The 24,812-nt window shown below is 39.2% G+C and overlaps 1 protein-coding gene across 2 annotated transcripts; it reads left to right on the forward strand.

The window, feature by feature from the left end:
* Window positions 1-1,778: 1,778 nt before the first annotated feature.
* Window positions 1,779-24,749, forward strand: lin54 (lin-54 DREAM MuvB core complex component). 2 transcript variants are annotated; one of them, XM_022198336.2, is made up of 16 exons: window positions 1,779-1,900; window positions 4,467-5,251; window positions 7,017-7,128; window positions 7,259-7,389; window positions 7,999-8,154; window positions 9,289-9,490; window positions 12,345-12,418; window positions 12,508-12,705; window positions 12,808-12,899; window positions 13,639-13,710; window positions 14,250-14,352; window positions 14,443-14,580; window positions 15,212-15,414; window positions 19,463-23,811; window positions 24,375-24,425; window positions 24,630-24,749. In XM_022198336.2, the coding sequence occupies exons 2-14, from the start codon at window positions 4,496-4,498 to the stop codon at window positions 19,662-19,664; spliced, it is 2,439 nt and encodes an 812-aa protein (XP_022054028.2). In that variant the 5' UTR covers window positions 1,779-1,900; window positions 4,467-4,495; the 3' UTR covers window positions 19,665-23,811; window positions 24,375-24,425; window positions 24,630-24,749. The 2 variants fall into 2 exon arrangements, with proteins under 2 accessions (XP_022054028.2, XP_022054029.2); XM_022198337.2 differs by having other exon boundaries at window positions 4,476-5,251.
* Window positions 24,750-24,812: the final 63 nt, after the last annotated feature.

A 24,812-nucleotide genomic window follows, 5' to 3' on the forward strand; every position in this document is an offset into this window, starting at 1 on the left:
AATTTTGAATCACCAATTAACATCAGCATGTTTTTGGACTGTGGGAGGAAGCCGAAGTTATTATTTTTAGTAGTAGTAGTCGCAGTAGTAGTAGGAGTCATAGTAGTAGAAGTAGTAATAGTAGTAGTAGTTGTAGTTTCACAGCTTTCAAGAGAGTTTTCGGTAGTTCTAAACATGTTATGTAAATAGCTTGATTATATTCGATTAGATATTACTGTGTTTAAGTCATGTAAGTTTCCATCAATTCATAAACTTACTGCTTGGCAAACCTGGTTGCTACAGAAGGAACCTGTACTGTATTTAAATTGAAATAAATTAATGAATGTTAATAATGCTGACCCTTTTCTTATTTGTAGGTTTCTGCTTCTTTTTGTCTTTAAATCAAATATGACTTCACAAAAGCAACCCTGATTTATTAAAAAAAGAGAGATGTGCTTTGTCTTGAAACACAATCACTTTATTCTAATTCTGTTATATATTTTTATATTTTTGTAGATTTAATTATATCTCATAAGCCACTGAGTTTTATGTGTTCATTTAGTTAAGCAGTGGTGCTATGGAAGAAGTCAAAATACCCCACTGCAAGTGACAGCTCTGCATGAAAAAAACCCCACTTAAATAAAAGTACATAGATGTTGACAGCAAAATATAGTTGAAGTCCAAGTTTGGTCTCTTTGACTGATATATTTTTGTTTAATCTGCCACCATTACTGAACTAGTGAAGCATCTGTGTGTCACTAGTATGTTACTGTTACAGCTGCTGCAGATGAAGCTACTTTGAACTACTTTATATCAATTTTCATATATAGAGACGTTAGATGATCTGAGGATTTGCTACCTGATAAATGGGACAGGATAGAAGAAAAAATATCATTTCTTATATACAAACCTGTTTTGTGCTTTATTATTCTTTCTCTAACTAGGTCACGTGTATTAGGACAGCATCATAAAAGGACTAAAATCAACTTGTGTTGGTATTGCAGGTAATGTTCCACATGTTATTGCCTTTTGTGAAATGTCTGAAATGTTTGCACATAATGAAAACAGTCCTAAATAATGATGATGCTGGGGGTGGTGGCTCTGTCGTGCCTTCCACAAGGCAACAGAGAGAAGGTGATGACTGGGTTGTTTCATCATTAAAAAGGGTGAGTCTGCTTGTTTTCTAGAATCTGTTTAGGACTTTGGAGATTTTCTTTGTCTTCTTATGCACAGTTTGCATACCATTCTGTAATGTAGTTTTCCAGTATACTCTCAATAAAACAGTATTTTAAAAAAGCCTTGAGCAACAATATATGCAGATTGAAGTGGCCTTAAAAAAATAAGCTGCTGTTGAGCCTTTTTAATGTGAGCAATAGAGCTGAGTGTCAAAGTGAGGTCCTGGGATATGGATCCCTGAGAGCCTGAAACTGAAGACCCCTTTCCTGTTCTGGCTCCTGATGTTTAAAAAAAGATGTCCGCATTATGTCTCTTGAAATCAGTGATAGGTTCTTTATGTTTATTTATGCTTAGGGTGAGATTGTTGTTTGTGCACCATCCTGTCATCATACAGACTTCTTCTCCCTGTAGGCGTAGTAGTTGTATTTTTTCTTTGTATTGAGCCGTATTTACTTGCGCTTATTAAATTGCAACGTAACAAATAAATCGTAAGCATAAAATTTTACCTAAATTTTGCCTAATTTAGCCAAATACTTTTTAATCAACTTTATTAGAGTTGCTGTAATGGCTCTGAGCAGAAACTGCGCTGTCTCTTTAAGCGCTACGTTACCGTGACGGAGACCGCGGAGGGCGTGGCCGGCCTGTGAAATGTCAGGGAGGAATGGCGCTCGGCGCGGTATTTTGAACAATCGCTTTTTCCTTTCCTCGTTTTATCTGGAAACGCTGGCCAGCCTAAAAACCTCGGGTAAGCACGACTACCCATCGGCCCACTCTAGCGTCCAACACCACTGTATCCAGTAGAAAGCCACTCACTTAGGAGCGTGTTCAGTGTTGAGAAATACAATGTTGTGCTAGCTAGCTCGGTGTTAGCAAGCTCAGCAAGTTTGCTAGTGCAGTTGTCCTGGCCGCTGGACTGCTGATGAGGATGATAACGATGGGTGAGGGCAGACCACCGTGAGGAGCAGGACACTCACAGGATAAATATTATGTTTAATGTCTAAAGCAGACTTATGTGATACCTTGTGGTTTAAATATAATATGAACTGAAGTTAACTTACAACGTCCGAAAGAGTAAAAGCTAACTTAGCCGGACACCGAGTTGTTTTGACGGGCTGGTAAAGCACTAAAATAGTTGTTTGTTCTGTTAAAGCTGTCAGAAATTGTAGGACACAAATCATCTGTTGGCTTTTTAAATGGAACATTTCTTTTTTTACTTGGCTGCAAATCTCTCAACATTACAATATTTGTTATTTTTCTTGGTTTGTACGCGGATTCTGACGTGCCTGGGTTAAAATTAGTACCTACTTGACTAAAATGTTAAACTAAAATGTGTTATTTGTAACTGCTTAGGCCAAGCTAACTATAGCTCCAAAGCACAAACTATGCTACACACACAGTTAGAGGAATCTATATTTATGCTTGCTATTGCTCTGACTGCATTGTGTAGCTGAATTATTACAATTCGGCTGAATATCTCAAGTGACAGGAGGGATTATTGAAAGCTAGCATTGTTTACGTTGTCAATCAGCTAAAAGAGTTTGTTACTTGCTTGTGGCACACAGTTAACAACAAGTCTGAGCATCAGGTTTCGCGTAGCTGATTTGTTTTGCAGTGAATTTTGGCAGGTGAGTGATTCTCAAAGCTTTATGTGAATAACACAAAATGCATTCAGCGTAGCTCAGCGTTAGCCGGATAGCTAACCGAGCTGATGACGAGGTAAAAATGGCGGATCTTTCGAAATCCAACCCCGGCCTGAAATAGTAACGCAGCCAGCGAGCAGCTTGTCGCTTTTTCTCACTCTTTCTCACACTTCAGTGGATGTTTTCATAAAATAAGTGCAGCTCTGCGCAATTTCATTTGGTCGCTTTCACCCGGGGACGTGGGAGCTCTCAGAACAGACAGCTGAGTGTGTGTCTGTGTGTGTACTATGGGGTGGGTAGGGTTCATATGTGCGTTTCGGTGGATTACTCTTGAGCAGAGTGCAGCAGGACAAAGATACGCCTGAGATGATCGCTGCGGCCTAGCTAGCCCAGCATCAGCTGTCAGTCCCTGTCAAAACCAGCACAAGCCAGACGTGACTCATGCACACCTCTGTACTGATTAAATCTCACGTGTTTAACTCAATTGCAGGTTAAATGATCAAACCGGGAATTTCTGCTGTGAATACAAGGCTAACTCGGTAGCTTGAACTGTTTTGTTTGTTTGTTTACATTTCCTGCAAAGCCTTTTGCAATCACACAACGTTATTATTCAGTTATGCATATGTATTAATTATGTAGAGCTGTGCATTGATAACCAATATTATATATGTGCATTATAAATAGGGCTGTCAGATATTAGAAAAAACAAACACTGTGATACTTTCAAGGAAGAAACTCAAATCATATTTTAGAAAGTTTGTGGATATGAACCGCTGCTCAGTGCAAGTTTTGCACTTTGCTTTAGTTATTACTAATTATTTATTACTGAATGTGATGGTGTAACTTTTCCCCTCAGCAGCATCTGCATCTCTTCTCCTGGACTATTTAAAGTGTTGGTCACCCAAATCATCATTAAATAAAATGAATATTAAAACCGAAAATGACCAGTAATAACCTATAAGATAGCCTCACCCCCGCTGGTAGCTAAAAATTGGCGACCCTGGTCTAGCTCAGTGGTTTGCAGATGTTTTTATCACAAAACATACAGTCTTGTCATACAAGTTGCGCAGACAGAATGCCTATTTTTTTTCCCAGCATCATCCTATCAGTAGCCAATACATTTCCATGTTTCTTCATCTTTAGTGTTTGATATGGTCGTGTGGAGAAACTCTGTCTTGTAAATAAAATTTCTTCAAAATCAGTGTATTCAAGAATTTGAAAAGAGTAAGTTATGTTAAATTGAATAGGCTTTTCTTGTAGATTGACAGTATCTAGTGTTAGATTTGTTTTAAGGAGCAAAAAAAATTAGAAAATGATGTGTTTGAGTTAATTTGCAGTACTTTGCATCACTTTTCCAGTGATATAGCTCTTGAGCATGTGCACATGCCAAAGCTCAAGCAGTGTATGTGCAGTCCTTGTCTTGTTCTTTACAATTACTTGCAACAAGCATGTGTAAAATAGTCAATATATACTCAGATTGTATTTCCATGTGTTGCAGTCTCTATGCTTCATTAAGTGCAGTAAATGCATGCTTCTAAATCCTTTGAAAAGACTTCTGTTTCAATAGCACAAAATTACACTGATTTTCATTTAGCTACGGTCTTCTTTGTTAAATTGAAAAGTGAGTCCTTACCCTTTACAATAACGATGAAAATTGCATTGTTCTTTCAGGATTTACAGAGAGCTGAGACTTTGCAAGCATGGATGTGGTGTCACCAGAGCTTAACAGCCTCCTTCCTGATGAGATCATGGACACTGAGGCCATAGAGGACGTCCCTCAGTCCCAACCTGAAAGCACCACGTCCCAGTCAGAACCCAGCGACGACACATCGGTCCCAATGGAAACGGATACGCCCATGGCTTCGGAAAATTTGGGCCTTTGCTCAGATGCAACTTCAACAGAACATACTCAGGCTCTGACCACGTCCACGGCTACAGACTCCCCACTCAGCATCAGCCCTGGAAGTCGGCTTCCTATCTCAGTTTCCAGTACATCCTCGCCCATTCTCACCCTCAAACCAGCCTTGGCTACTTCCACAGCCACAACTAAAACTACAGATAGCGTAACTGGGACTAGTGTCACTACGAGTGGGTTACAGAAGCTCACGGCTCCGTTCACCATCTCTGCTGCAAACCACCAGATTATTCTCAACAAGGTGGCCTCATCTCAAGCCACAGAGGCAGCAAAGTCTGCAGGTACTACACCCCAGGTCATCAAGCAGGAAGGACAAAAACTTTTGCTCACAACAATAGGAAAGTCGGGGCAGCCTATAGTGCTTCAGTTACCCCACACAGGCAACAAGCCTGGCATCTCACAGACTGCAGGAGACGCCAAGTCTCCGGCTCCACAGTTTAAAGTGGTGACTATCGGTGGGAGGCCGGAACTGAAGCCAGTGGTGGGGAGTGTTGGGAACCAGGTGACCACGTTACAGGCCCAGCAGCTGAAGACTGTACAGGTAAAACTGACTGAGTTGTGTGTTAAACAAGTGAATAGATTAAATATCATTGCTACTGCAGATGTTTTGCTTTTGGCAGAAAGACTATACGAGATTCTTACAAGCTAATTATAAGCTAGAAAACATTGTAGTAAAAGCTATACTGACCGAATGTCAGTGTCTTCTATGTATGGATGAGTGTTCAGTGAGCTTTGATGGAAGTAAACATCAACTCAGGCTTTAATGCTTGATTTTAACCTGCACTATCTGACTGCTTACTAGTGATGAGTAATAACACTGACAGATAATTGTTGAAAAGCTCCAATTTAGTCAAACTTATTATAAATGGACAAAAGAAATCTCAGTAAATGTTACAGTTTTTGCTGCTAATTGTTGTTGATCTCCTTTATTTTTAATATTTGGTCAGCCACTAGATAAGATCCTTTCGTCCTGTGTCTTCGTGGCCTGAAGTAAAATTGAAGTGTACGTAACCAGAGCACAAGCAAAGAATGGCTGGTCAGTTTGGTAAATGATAGCAAAGCCAGCTATGTATTTTGAATTTTCATTGTAAAGCTACCTTTCTCTTTGTATTTATAGTTATGGCTTTATGACATTACCTGTAAAGTTTTTATTTCAAGATAGTAGCTTTACAATTTGTAAACAAAAAATGGACAGTCAAGTTTACACTTTTTTAAATGACGAAATGCTGCAAGTTTACCATGTCATAAACCTGAGAATATGTGCAGTTAATTACAGCTGATACATTATGCTAGTTCAAAGTTAATCTCTAATGCTGACTACTCCATTGTAGACTCAAACTCCTTTAGTTCTATGAGCCTGAACGCCTGTCCACTGATACTGTGGCTGCAACTAATAATTATTTTGACTATCGGGTAATCAAATAGTTGTTTTGTCCATTAAATGTCTCAAAAATACTCAAGCTAATTAATAGTTTGGCATTTTTTTATAGGTTGTGGTGCAGCCGTATTTGGTACGTTCCTGCACTTGCTAATATTTTTTTTTTAAAGTCAACTAATTACACTTAACCTGATATCTTAAATGTACAGTGGTCATTAGACACTGCTTATTGTTTGACCATGAATACATTTTGTGTAAATGAAAGCTATTCTCAATTGGGCAGAATGAGTGACGGGTCAATGCCAAACACCACTGATTCATGTTCTGGAGGGGATCAGGTACATCCCAGAGAAGACTTTCAAATCATTCCAATCTGCACAATCTTGTAAAGAACAAATTAGAGTATTTGTTCCTTCCTCATGTTACCTTACAGATAGAACAATGACCCCAATAAATGATGCTCATTCGAGTATTCAGAACTGAAATAAAAAACATTGGTATTAAATTAGTATTTGATGTGAGGGGAAAAAGCTCAGCATGGCTGGTATATTGGCCAATAATAGCTTATAGCAGCTCTGTCAATACTAGTGAATCTGCCTGCAGATAACTGATAAGACGCTGTAGATCAGAAACGGCACTAATTTTAGAAACTGTCACTGTCTCAGAGCTGGTATATCAGAGGGGTACTGACGGCTAGATTTTTATAGTGTAGATTGTCTTGTACAGATGTATGTGGTCGTAAAAAAGCAGTTGATATATTGTTTTTGTCTTTTGTTTTTAACACTTTCTATGTCAGCCTCAAAAATCCAGTATCAGTTGGGCTGTACCTGGATAGACGTACCTAGAGCTCAGGTGTCAGTGTATCTCCAGAAAACACAACAAAACAAACAATAAGAATGCTCTTTGATTTTACTGAATGTCTTCTCAGATTGCCAAGAAAACACCAGCATCTTCAGCTGCACCTATCAAGTTTATCATCACAAAAACAGTTAACAGCAAAAGTCTAAGTCCGCAGACATCAGTACCTCCTGTGATTGCAGGTAAGCTCGTTTGAATGATTACTGTTTTTGTGATTATTTCTCAGCACTGACTTTTTTGTTGGTGGAGTCAATTTTCTAAATCTGCTGCGCTAATAACCCATGTTTTGTCGAATTTTGTGCCGTATGTTAGGGCGGGTCCTGACTCAGACTTCACCGGTGATTCCTCCGAGGACCATAAACCTCTCTGAGCCACACAACACTAGTATACAAAGCCTTCCTGGCAAAAAGATTGCTATTTCACCCCTCAAGACTCCCAGCAAGGTAGGCTCGACATTTCTGTTTGGATAGAGTTTTTCCAAATATGTTCAATTTAATGTGTAAACACACAGAGAGCAGGGAGGAGAGACCAAAATTACACTCGGAGCCAAGTTATAAATGACATTCCTAGTCTGCAAAGTGTTGATATATTGACTACTAGGGATGGCACAACACTAGAGGATTTCTATCAAATATGGTTTAAAAAAAACTGAATTCTTTTGCTGTACATTTGTGGTCATGGCCACTGTTGTGTGTAGTCAACCCCCAAAGGACTATTCTGAGCCAGGAAAAGCCCCAGTTGACCTAAACAAGATAATGTTAGCCTCTGTGAACGTTGTGTGCAAATGTAGCTGTTGTTTAAACATTTTGGGGACATGTTCATAAAGTTAACTTCCAAATCTCCAGATGTCTGCTTTTATGCGTTCTTCCCTTCCAAAGCTCAGTAACACCGTTTGCATTCTGGATTTTAGTCGTCTGTAACTCGTCAGTCACATGTTCAGAAGTTTAAGGTTTAAGTAGTGGTTGTCTTTATTTATTGTGCATCTCTGTGTATCTCCATCTCGGTGACCGTTGCATCGCTAAAACTGAGCTCTTCTTGCTCGTTTCTGTCAGGTGACTGTGGTGTCCGTGGCCTCCCCGACCTCCAACGCCGCTCAGAAATCAGTAGCGCTGCCCGTCAATGTAGCACTTGGTCAGCAGATCCTCACAGTCCAGCAGTCCACATCTGCATCTCCAGTCAAAGTGGCCACCAGTCAAAGTGCAGCACAGGTGAGATCAAAGCACATCTGGACTTGAAAGAGATGAGATGTTCTGTATCAACAATGATGTACGTGGGGTCGCTTTTTGGTTCGCTGACGGTTTCTCCTGCCGCTACGTTACTGAGGCCACCGTCACCTCTGATGTAGAAAACAGCGCACACAGTGGGTCAGCATGATAGGTGTTGTACGTTTTTAAAAACATTGTTTACTTTAATAATTAGTTGCATGTAGTAATGAAACTAAATCATCTTTAAATCTTTTTCTCAAATAACTGATTCCTCATTTGGTCTAAAAGTGTCAAAGCGGAGAAGTCTAAAGATGCTCGATTTACTGTCACAAAAAAGAGCATAAAATCCTCACAACAAAGAAGCTGGGTTCTGAGAATGTACTTAATTCGCAGAATTTGTCAAACAGTACAGTATACTAGCTTGTCAATGTTTGGTGGATGAGCTGATGGATTGATTGATTAACAGCTATGTTTAGACTGAGCAGTGAACTCTTGTCCCCTTATTCTCTGTGCCGGCATATTGAACATTCATGTGTTGGCAGCCAGAAAATTAGATTTCACTTTTGAGTCTTGTCACGCCACTGACAGTTGTGTGTCTGCTGCTTCCTGTCATCTGTGACAGTGTTTTAAATGTTACTGACTGTCATACAATTTACCCTAGTGTGTCTTTCTAAGATTTTAATACCTTTATTTTTGCTCTTTTTTTGGGTAAAGATGACAAGGCATACATTGAAAAGTGTGTCTTTATTGTGTAGGATGTCTGCTATGTGTACCAATTTGCAAAGATTAAATTATTCTGTGTAAGTTTTCCCTCTTGAAAGAAGCTTCTTATTGAAATGGAACAATTAGTCACAGGGATTTGTTTAATTTTACAACTATCTGGTCTTCCTGCCATATTTTGTACTTTGCACTCATAGCTTTATGACACAGATATTACTAAACGAAGTCCATTGGCGGGCTTTTTTTCAACATACACTAAAATACATGTAAAATAACTTACGAAAAGCACAACATTTAACTTTATGTTTTGTGTTCTCTTCACAGTATTGTCTGCATCAGTTGCAATGTGCTTGGTTGGTTTGTTTTCCAGTTTTAATGCAATGGAAATTGTCTCCTGTGTTATCTGAATGCTGTCAGAATATTAAACCTGTGCAGTCCGTGGCTGTGGGAGGAGTGGGCGGTTCCCAGTTTAAGACCATCATCCCGTTGGCCACCCAGCCGAATGTGCAGCAGATTCAGGTGCCAGGAAGCAGATTCCACTATGTTCGTCTTGTCACAGCAACCACAGCGAGCAGCACAGGACAGCCCAGCGGTCCCAGCACCAGCTCCATACAGACAGGTGAATTCTGCTAACAAAGCCACAATGTACTTCATGTTATACACTGCCTGTCCAAAAATCTCTACTCTGATATTTCACTGGACCGCCTTTTGCTCCGATAATAATACACATTTGCTGTGGCATCATTTTGATGAGCTTCTGCAAAGTCACAGCATTTATTTCTGCCCAGAGATGCATTAACCTTCTGCCAAGATCTTGTATTGATGATGGGAGAGTCGGGCCTCTGTACAAAGTTTTCTCCAGAACATCCCAAAAATTCTCAATGGGGCTGAAGTGTGGACTCTGTGGAGGCCAATCCATGTGTGAAAATGATGTCTCATGCTCCCTGATCCACTCATTCACAATGTGAGCCCCATGAATCCTGACATCATCATCTTGGAGCATGCCCATGGCATCAGGGAAGAAAAACTCCACTGATATAAAGACTTGGTCATTAAGTTTATTCAGGTAGTCAGCTGACATCATTCTTTGGGAACATAACATTGCTGAACCTGATCATAACCCGAACCTCCACAGACTTGTAGGCACTAACCATGGTGAGTGCATCACTTCATCCGCCTCGCTTTTTTCCCTGATGCCCCCATCAGTCTGGAACAGGGTAAATCTGGACTCATCAGACCACATGACCTTCTTCCATGCTCCATAGCAAATTGAAGCCTATTTTTGTCTGATTATCCTCGCTGATCAGTGGTTTTGTCCCAATCCCTTGAGTTCCGTTCACATTGTGCATATGGAAATGCTTTTACTTTCACTATTAAACATACACACGTGGACAAAATTGTTGGTACCCCTCAGTTAAAGAAGGAAAAACCCACAATTCTCACTGAAATCACTTGAAACTCACAAAAGTAACAATAAATACAAATTTATTGAAAATTAAATAATCAAAAACAGCCATTACTTTTGAATTGTTGATTAACATAATTATTTAAAAAAACAAACTAATGAAACAGGCCTGGACAAAAATGATGGTACCTCTATAAAAGATTGAAAACTATTTGACCAGAGTGACATGATTAACTCAGGTGTGTCATTTAAATGACATCACAGGTGTTTCCAAACTCATAATCAGTCAGTCTGCCTATTTAAAGGGAGACAAGTAGTCACCCTGCTGTTTGGTGAAAAGGTGTGTACCACACTGAACATGGACAACAGAAAGCGAAGGAGAGAATTGTCCCAGGACATCCGAAAACAAATTATAGACAAACATCTTAAAGGTAAAGGCTATAAGACCATCTCTAAACAGCTTGAAGTTCCTGTGACAACAGTGGCTCATATTATTCAGAAGTTCAAGACCCACGGGACAGTAGCCAACCTCCCTGGACGTGGCCGCAAGAGGAAAATTGATGACAAATTGAAGAGACGGATCGTTGGAATTGTATCCAAAGAGCCCAGAGCAACCTCCAAAGAAATTAAAGGTGAACTCCAAGGCCAAGGTACATCAGTGTCAGATCGCACCATTCGTCGTTGTTTGAGCCAAAGTGGACTTCGTGGGAGACGACCAAGGAGGACACCACTGCTGAAAAAAACTCATAAAAAAGCCAGACTGGAATTTGCAAAAATGCATGTTGACAAGCCACAAAGCTTCTGGGAGAATGTCCTTTGGACAGATGAGACCAAACTGGAGCTTTTTGGTAAGGCACATCAACTCTATGTTCATAGACTCAAAAACCAAGCATACGAAGAAAAGAACACTGTCCCTACGGTGAAACATGGAGGAGGCTCAGTAATGTTTTGGGGCTGCTTTGCTGCATCTGGCACAGGGTGTCTTGAAAGTGTGCAAGGTACGATGAAATCTGAAGACTATCAAGGCATTCTGGAGAGAAATGTGCTGCCTAGTGTCAGAAAGCTTGGTCTCAGTCGCAGGTCATGGGTCTTCCAACAGGACAACCATCCAAAACACACAGCCAAAAACACCCAAGAATGGCTGAGAGAAAAGCGTTGGACTATTCTAAAGTGGCCTTCTATGAGCCCAGATCTGAATCCCATTGAACATATGTGGAAGGAGCTGAAACATGCCATTTGGAGAAGACACCCATCAAACCTGAGACAACTGGAGCTGTTTGCTCATGAGGAGTGGGCCAAAATACCTGTTGACAGCTGCGGAACGCTCATTGACAAATACAGAAATCGTTTAATTGCAGTGATTGCCTCAAAAGGTTGTGCAACAAAATATTAAGTTATGGGTACCATCATTTTTGTCCAGCCCTATTTCATTAGTTTGTTTTTTTAAATAATTATGTTAATCAACAATTCAAAAGTGATGGCTGATTTTGATTATTTAATTTTCAATAAATTTTTATTTATTGTTACTTTTGTGAGTTTCAAGTGATTTCAGTGAGAATTGTGGGTTTTTCCTTCTTTAACTGAGGGGTACCAACAATTTTGTCCACGTGTGTAACTGTACATTGAACTGTTGATTTCCTGTGATCATCTAAGACACATTTGTTCCTCAAAGATGATGATTCACCACTATCCTTCAAGTTTTAATAATGCGTTGGACGGTTTTAACCTGATTTTAGTTGTTTCATCTCCTTAGTTGTTTTCTTTGCTTGATGCAGGCTGATAATTTGACCCGTCTGAGACAGATTAACATCCTTTCCATGACTAAAGGATATGTCTTCCAACATGGTTGTTTAAGAAATGAGAAGCTCCTCACTGCATCAGCAAGGGTTAAATAAGTTGTTGCAGCTGAAATATATTCATCACTGCAGTAATTATCCAATGGAAAGCTCTTATCTGTTTGCTTAGGTAAAATCCAAGTGGCGCCTTTTTTTTTTTGGACAGGCAGTGTATTTTGAAGACACACTGAGATGATGTTCTGTGGCAACTTACAATGCTAAATGTCCCACAGCTAAACCCATGGTGGTCAGTACAGGAGCAGTCAGGATGTCTGTCCCAATCGTCCCACCACAGACCATGAAGCAGGTAACCTCGACTTTCTGTTCGTGTTTATACAAACTGAGCTTTCTGTGAAATGTCCCTTGAGCTGCATTAATGGATTGTATTCCCTGCAGGTGGCTCCTAAGCCCTTGACATCAGCAGCACAAGTAGTAACCACCACTCAGACCCAGCAACGCCTCATCATGCCTGCAACTCCACTGCCCCAAATCCAGCCGAACTTCACCAACCTCCCTCCGGGCACCGTCCTGGCACCAGCTCCTGGAGGCGGGAACGTGGGCTATGCAGTTGTGCCAGCACAATATGTCACACAGGTTAGGGCTGTTTTGTGTGTATGGTACCGTGTATGTATCCACTACGCCTTTTTTTACGAGTGTGTTGAGCTTTTTCCATTGTGTTTTCGGCCTGTCTCATAGCTCCAGCAGTCACCATTTGTGACGCTCGCCAGCAGCTCCGGTTTCCCTGCGTCCGCTGGCATCCAGACTCAGGCCAGATTGCCTCTTAATGGGTAAGAAGGGGCTGAAGCCAACAAGGTTATACTGTAAATGTTTGTTTTTTTTTAAAACATACACAGTGCGGACAGACCAACTAAATTATTTGCATTCTGTTTAAAGCTATTTTGAAAAAAGTATCGTAAGTAAAATTACTGAATTTTTCGTGGTTAATGTACAAAACCAAATGCTTAACTGAACAGAAGTTTCAAACAGGCTTGGCTACTTTATAAACTGGATTAATACAGTTAGTTTTTAATTAAGTTCTACATTTATTTGTTTGCAAACAACTTAGACACCAACTACAAATGGGCTATTTATATGCCGTGATAAAAAACAGCATCCAAGGTGTGATGAAGAAGCTCTGAGATTTACTGGAAAAATCAAAAACCATGCACGATTTAAATTTGGATGCAATCTCCTTGTGCCGCAGTACGTTGCTGCCTGTGCTTCCCCAACACTTGTAACGCTCCCTGGAGATCCTGTTATGTAAACATGTCAAGCACCATCTGTGATGAAGGGCTGAATCTCCTAAACTGTGTCAAAACTCACTCTTCAATGTGAATTACATTTCTGGAAAGGGGAAGAAATCACAGCGAGCCAAATGTAGTGAGTGGGCTGGGTCAGGAGTGATGACTGTGTTGTTGTCCCAAAAATACCTCCGTACATTCACAATGTTAATTATTGGTCGAATGTTCTGTTACTTCCTTTTAATCTAAGTTTTTTTTTTTTTTTTTTTTTTTTATTGGTTCACAGCTTGTCAGCAGCAGAGACAACCTCAAGACCTAGAAAACCATGCAACTGCACCAAGTCACAGTGTCTCAAACTGTAAGTATCACTGTCACTAAGGCTAGTTTGTTGTGTTTTGTCTGTTTGATGAGATTAATGCATGTGTATCTTCCTATTTCTCCTATGGCAGTTTTTTCTATAACTAAATAATCGTGACTTTTAAGTCAAAATGTCAAAATCAGACCAACTTCAGGTCCTCTGATGTATTTGCTGGTTTGTTTGGTTTTCTAGGACATTAGCTTGAGTATTTGAGCTCCTGGATATTTGGTCAGATAACCGGTATCACAATTTCCACTTTGAGTAATTGTAATTCTGCTTTTTAACTGTTTTCTGCATTTTTTTGATTCTGAAGATTTCTTATTTAGTTTATAAAAGAATTTACAGCTTAACAAGCAGTGAGTGTAGGCTGTAAAATCATCCGTATTCCTAATACTCTAATCATTAGCAGCAAAATAGTATTACAGAAGACATCAGTTCTCTTCCGTTTGTGTTTGGAGACCACTAGGAACACAAAGCTGCCAACTCACGTTCATATTCAGGCAGTTTTGTTAAGTAGAGCTCTGCTTGTCTTCCTCTAGATACTGTGACTGCTTTGCGAATGGAGAGTTCTGTAATAACTGTAACTGCAATAACTGCTTCAATAACCTGGAACACGAAACGGAACGTCTCAAAGCCATAAAGGTGAGGTACAAGTTCAGTTTGAGTTACTGGACTGAGAGCAGCTCGCTGTCAGACAACGTGATGAATCAAGCTGAAAATGTGTTTTCACAGACGTGTCTGGACCGAAATCCAGAGGCCTTCAAACCTAAGATTGGTAAAGGCAAAGAGGGAGAGTCGGACCGTCGACACAGCAAAGGCTGCAACTGCAAACGATCAGGCTGCTTAAAGAACTACTGCGAGTGCTACGAGGTGGGTTTTTCTCTACTAGTGCACTGGAAAAAATGCCGCTCTCAAAACAAGACAAAAAAATTATTTCAAGGAACTTTTACCTTGAAATAAGTGAAAAAAAAATCTGCCAATGGAACAAGTGAAAAATGGCTTGGTAAGATTTCTTGAAATAAGATATGATATTTAGAATATTGAGCTCTTAGAATTAGCTGGGGAAACTTATTTTATGCTATATTTAACCAGGATTGTCAAGCTTACGTCTTAAAATAAGCCAGACATGCTAAAAAAAAAAGTTTTTCACTCAAAAATAGATTTTTGCTTTCATGTAACCTCTGAATTTGAGATTTATCAACCTTGTTTTGAGTTTTCTTGCAAAATTCAACTCAAAACAAGATAAATTCAAGATTGTTTGACTTAACGAGATATTTAAGATGCATTGTCTTAAACCAAGTCCCTCCATCTCGCTGAAATGTCACTTAAGTGAATTTATCTTAAGTCCAGTGGGATGAGAGATTTTAACTAAAAATACAACAGACTTGGTAAGATTTAGAGTTTTTGCAGTCTAATGTGACTTTTTTTTTGTTTTTCCTACTTGACTGTGATTTATTTGGTGGCTCTTGACTTTCATTTTTTTCCCTCGTGCACCTCAAAGGCGAAGATCATGTGCTCATCCATTTGTAAGTGCATTGGCTGCAAAAACTTCGAGGAGAGTCCGGAGAGGAAGACGCTGATGCATCTGGCCGATGCAGCAGAAGTGAGAGTACAGCAGCAGACTGCAGCCAAAACCAAACTGTCCTCACAGATCTCAGATCTGCTCATGAGGACGGCGCCTGTTATTTCAAGTGGAGGCGGGAGGTACTCCAAACACTTTCAAGCTTTTCAACAACTGTGAAGAACATTGCTATGGAATAACTATTGACATTATTATTTGAAACTCTACAGCTAAAACATTTTTTCCTAATGCTTTTTAATCATTCACAATTTTGATTTCTACCTCGAGCAATAATACAGTCATAAAAGCCAAAGGAAAAGAAAAATCCAAAAGAAAGAAAAGTGGAAAAAATGGATAAAACAAACATCACATTTTAATACAGTCTCATTGAAATCAGCACCAGGGCTGTAGTAAACCACAAAAATCTTCACCTCAAGTTGTACCTGCCCTTCAACCTATCAATTGGTTGTGTGGCAAAAGAAATCTTCACATTATTTCCAGATGAACTACACTCAACAAAAATATAAACACAACACTTTTGTTTTTGCTCCCATTTTTATGAGATGAACTCAAACATCTAAAACTTTTTCCACATACACAATATCACCATTTCTCTCAAATATTGTTCACAAATCTGTCTAAATCTGTGATAGTGAGCACTTCTCCTTTGCTGAGATAATCCATCCCACCTCACAGGTGTGCCATGTCAAGATGCTAATTAGTATAAGGCACACCTGTGCACTAATCATGGTGTCTAATCAGCATCTTGATATGGCACACCTGTGAGGTGGGATGGATTATCTCAGCAAAGGAGAAGTGCTCACTGTCACAGATTTAGACAGATTTGTAAACAATACTTGAGAGAAATCTCATAAAAAATGGGAGCAAAAACAAAAGTGTTCTGTTTATATTTTTGTTGAGTGTAAATGAATAGAGTTCACTCTACCAGCTAGTCTTATTGGCTTATATGATTTCTAAATAAACATGAAAAATTAGTATTTGCATAATATTAACCCTCTGAACCCCAAACCTTGTTGGCGGATTTGAAAAGCATTTTATCTTTCCAAGTTCGCTAAAATTACACCATTTATCGCAGCATGAAACTGTCTGATGGTCCTTGAACTAATCATGTGTGGTGTGATTCTAAGCTTCAAATCACGTTTTATCAAACTAACTTTATGTATCATTTAATCATTCAGCAAAAATATACCCTTTGCACAAGAAAAAGTAGTGGTGGGATGCGATTTTAGAAAATTTTGTAATCAATTAATCGTGGTTAAATACATTTTTTGTCAAATAGGAATATTTGACACAACAAAGTTTTTTAATTCAAGTAATTTTTGATTGAAGACTGAATCGATGAATAGACGTATATGTGTTTATTATTTACACACGTGGACAAAATTGTTGGTACCCCTCAGTTAAAGAAGGAAAAACCCACAATTCTCACTGAAATCACTTGAAACTCGCAAAAGTAACAATAAATAAAAATTTATTGAAAATTAAATAATCAAAATCAGCCATCACTTTTGAATTGTTGATTAACATAATTATTTAAAAAAACAAACTAATGAAACAGGCCTGGACAAAAATGATGGTACCCATAACTTAATATTTTGTTGCACAACCTTTTGAGGCAATCACTGCAATTAAACGATTTCTGTATTTGTCAATGAGCGTTCTGCAGCTGTCAACAGGTATTTTGGCCCACTCCTCATGAGCAAACAGCTCCAGTTGTCTCAGGTTTGATGGGTGTCTTCTCCAAATGGCATGTTTCAGCTCCTTCCACATATGTTCAATGGGATTCAGATCTGGGCTCATAGAAGGCCACTTTAGAATAGTCCAACGCTTTTCTCTCAGCCATTCTTGGGTGTTTTTGGCTGTGTGTTTTGGATGGTTGTCCTGTTGGAAGACCCATGACCTGCGACTGAGACCAAGCTTTCTGACACTAGGCAGCACATTTCTCTCCAGAATGCCTTGATAGTCTTCAGATTTCATCGTACCTTGCACACTTTCAAGACACCCTGTGCCAGATGCAGCAAAGCAGCCTCAAAACATTACTGAGCCTCCTCCATGTTTCACCGTAGGGACAGTGTTCTTTTCTTCGTATGCTTGGTTTTTGAGTCTATGAACATAGAGTTGATGTGCCTTACCAAAAAGCTCCAGTTTGGTCTCATCTGTCCAAAGGACATTCTCCCAGAAGCTTTGTGGCTTGTCAACATGCATTTTTGCAAATTCCAGTCTGGCTTTTTTATGAGTTTTTTTCAGCAGTGGTGTCCTCCTTGGTCGTCTCCCATGAAGTCCACTTTGGCTCAAACAACAACGAATGGTGCGATCTGACACTGATGTACCTTGGCCTTGGAGTTCACCTTTAATTTCTTTGGAGGTTGCTCTGGGCTCTTTGGATACAATTCCAACGATCCGTCTCTTCAATTTGTCATCAATTTTCCTCTTGTGGCCACGTCCAGGGAGGTTGGCTACTGTCCCGTGGGTCTTGAACTTCTGAATAATATGAGCCACTGTTGTCACAGGAACTTCAAGCTGTTTAGAGATGGTCTTATAGCCTTTACCTTTAAGATGTTTGTCTATAATTTGTTTTCGGATGTCCTGGGACAATTCTCTCCTTCGCTTTCTGTTGTCCATGTTCAGTGTGGTACACACCTTTTCACCAAACAGCAGGGTGACTACTTGTCTCCCTTTAAATAGGCAGACTGACTGATTATGAGTTTGGAAACACCTGTGATGTCAATTAAATGACACACCTGAGTTAATCATGTCACTCTGGTCAAATAGTTTTCAATCTTTTATAGAGGTACCATCATTTTTGTCCAGGCCTGTTTCATTAGTTTGTTTTTTTAAATAATTATGTTAATCAACAATTCAAAAGTAATGGCTGTTTTTGATTATTTAATTTTCAATAAATTTGTATTTATTGTTACTTTTGTGAGTTTCAAGTGATTTCAGTGAGAATTGTGGGTTTTTCCTTCTTTAACTGAGGGGTACCAACAATTTTGTCCACGTGTGTAAAATATATAAAATTTAAAAACAGAACATATGGAAAAAATTATTTGGATGATTTAAAGCCTGGACTTAGTTTGGTTTTCCCACAGTGTGGCATATAATATAAGCATAAGTTGACCAAGGAGCTTCAAAAAGTTGAAATCCATAGAGCTGTTCTGTTTTCATAGTTTCTGGGTTTGATCAATTTTAGGAGCATAAATTTTTATAGATAAAAAAAAAATGAAATCTATTTTTTATAAACCAAAAGTGTATAATTACATTACTAAAAAGACAGACAGGCAAACCAACACGCATAACTCCAAAAAATGTTAGTTTCATTTATATTTATCTGCATTTTTCATCTGTCGACTACATTCACAGATTACTGCAAACTCAAAGTGCAATTTTAGTGATTATATTCAACATTTGAAGACTTTTTGTAAACTCAAGCACTTTCAATGTTTGTTTTTTTTTTATTATTATTTATCTGTTTTGCCAGTAACAGAACTGTCGTAGCTAACGTCAGCTCTGTTGTCGCAGCAACATGTTTTGTACTGAGGTGATACTGTCGGCTTGAAGTGCTGCAGTGATCACAAAACTCTTTGCACATAACCACGCTTTTATCCAAGCTGCCATCAGGAAGTTTTTTTTTAAGAAAACTTTCTACCCAACAAGCACAATGCGGTTTCATCTTCTTTCACTGTTCACCACCCACTATCTTGTGCGCTGATGTCACTCAGCAGGCATCTTATTCACGGCTGACAAACACACTTTAGGTTCATCACCGCCACCTACAGGGCTGGAGTGTTCATCAGTGTTACTGGTGTGCCAGAAACAGAGAAACGTCCAATTAAATGTGTTATTTTTTTTAATGCGTTATATTTTCTGTACCTAATTAATCAAAATTAACGCACTAAAGTCCCAGCCCTAGTAAAAAGAAAAAATGTGGCGCTCCTCGACACAACAGAGAGGCCATGAGTGACTCAGCTGCATCTAACAGTCATGTGACAAAGATTAGGGACTGTTTGGTTCAGCTACAGGTGGAAACAAAGACTGAGAGGAAAATACAACAAATGTGATCAATACATTTGTCATGGCTCAAAATTGCTATCCAGAGAATATTACAGATAATATTATAAATAAATGATGATGTATTCTCTGACTAAGACCTCGTTTTCCTCTCATCAACAGGCTGCCGTATACGTTTGTAACAAAGGAGGTTTTGGAAGCGACGTGCGAGTGTTTGCTGGAACAGGCCAAAAAGGCAGAACAGACTCACCAGCCTCAGGCAGAGGCAGAGAGGATGATCTTGGAGGAGTTCGGACATTGTCTCATGAGGATAATCAGCTCGGCGGGGAAAGCCAAAGCAGACTGTGCCTCTATCAACTGCTAGGCCGAGCTCTCCCGGCGCTCCCTCCAACCCTCCCCCGGCTGTGGGGGCTGAGACACACAACTTCTTTGCACTCTGTCTCGGACCCCTGGGGCTCCTGTCCTGCATGGAAACAGGTCGTCTCCGTCATCAGAAGGCAGAACAGTAACCTCGAGACAGACAGATTCCCCCCGCCTTAGGCAAGCAGGAATAATAAACATGGAACAGATCGCACTGTTCACCTCACTGAAGGACAAATGGGCAGAGCTGCCTTTCAAGTTGTCATCACGGTCGTCCACCTGGTTGTGATGGGCAGAAAGCAGACTGACATAGTGCTAGACATGAATTTAAGCGTTCTTTCACATCCCTTCAAGCCCCTATCAAAGCTGTTTGTTCTTCCATTTTCCTGTTTTCCTGTTATTCTTTCTCATTTTGAGGTTTTCAAAAAAAAAATCGTCTGTAATTTTTAAGTAATCAGTATATTTGTGCTTACGGTAGACAAACAGGACATGTATCTTTTATATTTATTTTTATTGTTAATCATTGTGAGCGCTAATATTGTGTGGCTTATAGTGCTGCAACCTGTTAATTAACCAAGGCTAGACTAAATTGTTTCAATGAAAATAAGTAGAGGCAATCTTTGCTTTAATCCTAAATGCAAGTGTAAAATGAATGCAGTCACACGCACACACACACGTCTAAAAATACACAGCACTGCTCAGAAGGGTTGAAACATGGCTATACCGACTGAGGTGCACAATTCTCCTGGGGCTGTCTCATGTTTTATTAGTCACATGCTTACTGTACATTAAAAACACCATGAAGTTAAAAATAGTGACTTATTAAAAGATGTTCTGGATAATTGCTCCTAATTAGAGGTGAGCAGGCGGGACAACACGCACTCACAATGCAAAAATGCTCAGGAACTGCTTGACAAACAACCAACAGACCAAGATGTTGCCTCCAAACTCGGATCCAATCTGATCAAGTATCCACAGGATGCGCTGGAACACGTTTAAAGATTCTTTGCCCACGTCCCAATGTCAGACACCACAGGATACCTTCAGAGGTTTAGGTTTCTGTTCCTGAGTAGGACCGACACAGTATTGTGCAGGTGGTTTTAATGTTGGTTGCAGATCGATGTAGAATGCCTATAAAAAGTATTCATCTCCCTTGGATGTTTCACCCTTTTTGTTGTGTTTATGCATGAAATCATGGTTAATATAATTTGCCTTTTTTCAACAAGAATATAAAAAAGACTAACCCTTTAATATCAAAGTGAAAACAGATTTTTACAAAATCGTGTCAGTTAATTACAAATATATAAGGTAAAGTAAATGATTGCATTAATATTCACCCCCTTCAGGTCAGTATTTAGTAGATGCACCTTTACCCTATCTCAATCAGCCTGAACATCTGGACACTGCTATTCTCCATTCTTCTTTGCAAAACCGCTCAAGCTCTGCCAGGTTGCTCGGGGATCAGGAGTGAGCAGCTCTTTTTAAGCCCAGCCACAAATTCTCGACTGGATTAAGATCTGTTCTTTGACTTGGCCGCTCTAAAACATTCACCTCGTTGTCTTTGAACCGTTTCTGTGCAGTTTTGGCTGTGTGCTTAGGCTCGTTGTCTTGCTGGAAAATGGTCTGTATTTATATAGCGCTTTACTATACCTGCAAGGTACCCAAAGCGCTTTACAGAATATGTCACATTTACCCATTCACACACACACACTGATGGCAGAAGCTGCCATGCAAGGCGCTAACCACGACCCCATCAGGAGCAATTAGGGGTTAGGTGTCTTGCTCAGGGACACCTCGACATGAACACAACGGGCCGAGGATCGAACCGGCAACCCTCCGGTTACAAGACGGCCACTCTACCCACTGAGCCATGCCGCCCCAATCGTAAAGTGTCCCCACATTATGATGCTGCCACCACCATGCTTCACGGTGGAGATGGTGCGTTTGCTGTGATGTGCAGTGTTTGGTGTTCGCCAAAAATAGCATCTAGTCTGATGGACAAAAGGCTCAATTTTTGTCTCCTCAGATGAAAGAACCTTCTTCCAGTTGACCTTGGAGTCTCCCACATGCTGTTGGGCGAAGTGGTGGGATTTCATGAGCTTTTTTTTCCAACAGTGGCTTTTTCTTTGCCACTCTTCCATACAGCTTTGACTGGGCAATAGTTTTCTAACACAAAGTCACTCCGATTTGAGACACTGAAGCTTCTATCTCCTTCAGAGTGGTCGTGGGTGTCTTGGTGGACGACGACTCTTCTGGTCCAGTCATTCAGTTTGTGAGGTTCTAGGCAGATTTAAACAGCCTTACTCCTTTCATTGCTTAGTGATGGACTTATCTGAACTCCGTGGGATTTCCAGTGAGTTGGAAATCTTTTTGTAGCCATCTCTTGACTCATGCTTTTCAATTATCCTTTTCTTCATGTTGCAATTGTAGCAGGAAAACCGATGAAGCAGAGACTAGACATTTCAGATTCAGGTGTTTTTATCGTACAATCACTGAGACACATCAACTGCTTTGTGACAATAGGCCAGTCACTTTAAAGGGGTGAATAGTTATGCAGTCATTTACTTTACCTTATATATTTTTAATCACTTGACATAATTTTGTAAAAATCTGTTTTCACTTTGATTTAAAGAAGTTTTTATTGCAAATTCTTGTCAAAAAAACCAGGTCATATTGACAATGATTTCATGTATAAAAGCAACAAAAAGGTGAAACATCCAAGTGAGGTGAATACTTTTTATAGGCAGTGTATGTTAGCGCAAAGCAGAGCTCCTTCAGCAGTTTATTCAGCTCACTTTAGCTCCTCTACTGCTTCTCAAATGTGTCCAGTTCCACTTCCTTTTCAATGAAAACCATTGTTTGTTCACCACCGTTCTAGCATGGTGTCTCAGTTTTGTTTTCATGTTATTACTTATGATTCCAAACAATATTATCTAATGCAGATGGATTCAATGAGTCATTTTTAACATGAAATAAAACTATTTAATCATGAATCAATTGGAAATCAAATTTAAACTTAATTTTATATTAGGTTTAAACTTAACTTTTAAAATCAATCAAATGCAGTTCAATTGCTGTACAAGTAACTGACAAAACAGGATGCTGGAAATAGATTAAGGGACTAATAAACACTAAAACAGCTGAATAATATAAAATGTTTGACAGGTAGTTAACACGATTAAAAAATACACATATGAAAAACATAAATTATCAAGTAGAACTATACAAATTTATGGTAAATATAGAATATACATTTAAATGTGAAAACCATGAAATGCTTAAACACTGTATGAAAGCCATATTGAATAGATGGGTTTATATCAAACATCAGAAATGATTTTCTTTTTTGTGTATTCAAACATACTAACGACCAAACTTCATGTCTTTAATGCTCTTCTACATTTTGAGTATGATTTTTTGATCATATGAGAGACTAAATTTCTTATCTATAAGTTTTTACTTTACTTTAGCATGCTGTTGACAAGCATTATCACTGGCGGTGTGACTGGTACTTTTAAAATGCACAGTGGTCTAAAATGAAACCCATAAAAGAAAGGACATTTTACCAAAAGGACTCCTGCTAAAGTGAAACCTTTATCCGAAGTGCTTCACTTTGGGTTCTCTAGAGGTATTTATAACTTACTGCTTGATTGATAGTCTAATGCTATTTTATGCTGAGAGTCCTAACACAACGTGAGAATCTTGAAGCACATTTTAAAACAAAAATGATCAAAACTGATGAAGCAAAACCAGACTTATCTTTTTTATTCAAGATGTTGTTGTCATAAGCTGGTGCCTACATTACCTACAATACAATTCCGTAGCTGCCCGCTTCGTCGCAGATTCAGGTGCATTTTATGTGCTGTAGAGACCAAAGAAACTACAGTCTCAATCCATACAGTCTATGTATCAATCACGGATGTTTCCAAAATATGCAGCAGCACTCACTAATACCCGAAGCATTTTAGATGTGTAAAATCGGTGGCATTGCCCTTTAAAAGAGGGGCGTCAATGCGCATGCTCAGTCTCTTAGATACATCCGACGCAGCAGGTGGCGCTAACGCATGGACAGAACAGGGCGAAGAAGTCAGCAGAAAGCTGGCACATGTGGATCAGTTAGAAGCTGGAGGATCTCATGAATATTTCTTGAGGTAGGAGCAGTTATATTTGATCTGAAAGTCCTCAAAAGTGGATTTTTTCTGTTTATGAAGTAAGTCCAGTCGGTACATGTAGCTAACTGACTCCATCATCTCTTTTGAGCATGCTTTTTAAACGAGGTTTTGTTTAATAACGTTAGCTGAAACGTTCTTACACGTGGGGGTAGGAGTTGATCATTGTTTAGGCAAGTATATTGTAAATTAAGTCCTATATGACACTTAATTTTAATGTTCATGCGTGGCAAAGGTCACATCCAATGGCTAGACCACGTGGTTAAGAAAATTTTGCGTCTCAGATTAATGTCCCGTCAAACTCCTGTTTGAAAGTTGCACATTTTCTAAAAGCGCCGTCATTTATCAGCATTCGTCACCAACAGGACACGAAAAATACATATTCAGAATTTTTCGCAGCCACTTAAAAATCAGCGCACATTTTATAATCTTAACAATGAACATGTTTGCACAAAAAGCTGATTTTGTAATCAACTCTGTGTTGTTTGTTCAAAATGCAAATACTAATACACTTGCAAGCTTAAAATGAAAACTTGTTTTCACAGATCAGCTGCAAAAAAGAAGTTCCAGCTAAATAAGCCACGTGGACCTGACACGTATGTATTACAGTTTTGTTATTCTGTAGTGAATTTAATGACAATCCCAATGATTATATCAATCACTACCCATCTGACCCATTCATATGTCTGGGGAAGATTATTCATGAGCTTCTAAATGAGGGTTTTGATGTCCATTTTCTAACTAACTTTATAAATCTGATTGAATAGGAGTTGCTTATTTTTATGATACTGTTCTTTCAGGATCATACTGCTAAAGTGAGGACAGAGTTTGGTCGGCCCAGCTACATCTGCCATATCCACTTGATGGGTTTGTTTTTTGTTTTAAATTCATTGCCAAATAAATGCAAGTTGTGAAACACAGTTGGTGCGTCTGGGTGTTTGTTTTTCGCATTTTAATTGCCTCACTATTTATGTCCATTTCAT

Source organism: Acanthochromis polyacanthus, chromosome 18, assembly GCF_021347895.1.
Source record: "Acanthochromis polyacanthus isolate Apoly-LR-REF ecotype Palm Island chromosome 18, KAUST_Apoly_ChrSc, whole genome shotgun sequence".
Lineage (NCBI taxonomy): Eukaryota > Metazoa > Chordata > Actinopteri > Pomacentridae > Acanthochromis > Acanthochromis polyacanthus.

Coding starts and splice junctions, on each gene's coding strand:
- lin54 (XM_022198336.2), top strand. CDS start 4,496: ATGGATGTGGTGTCACCAGAGCTTAACAGCCTCCTTCCTGATGAGATC. Junction 7,390..7,998: donor CCCTCAAGACTCCCAGCAAG/GTAGGCTCGACA, acceptor CGTTTCTGTCAG/GTGACTGTGGTGTCCGTGGC. Junction 14,581..15,211: donor ACTACTGCGAGTGCTACGAG/GTGGGTTTTTCT, acceptor TGCACCTCAAAG/GCGAAGATCATGTGCTCATC.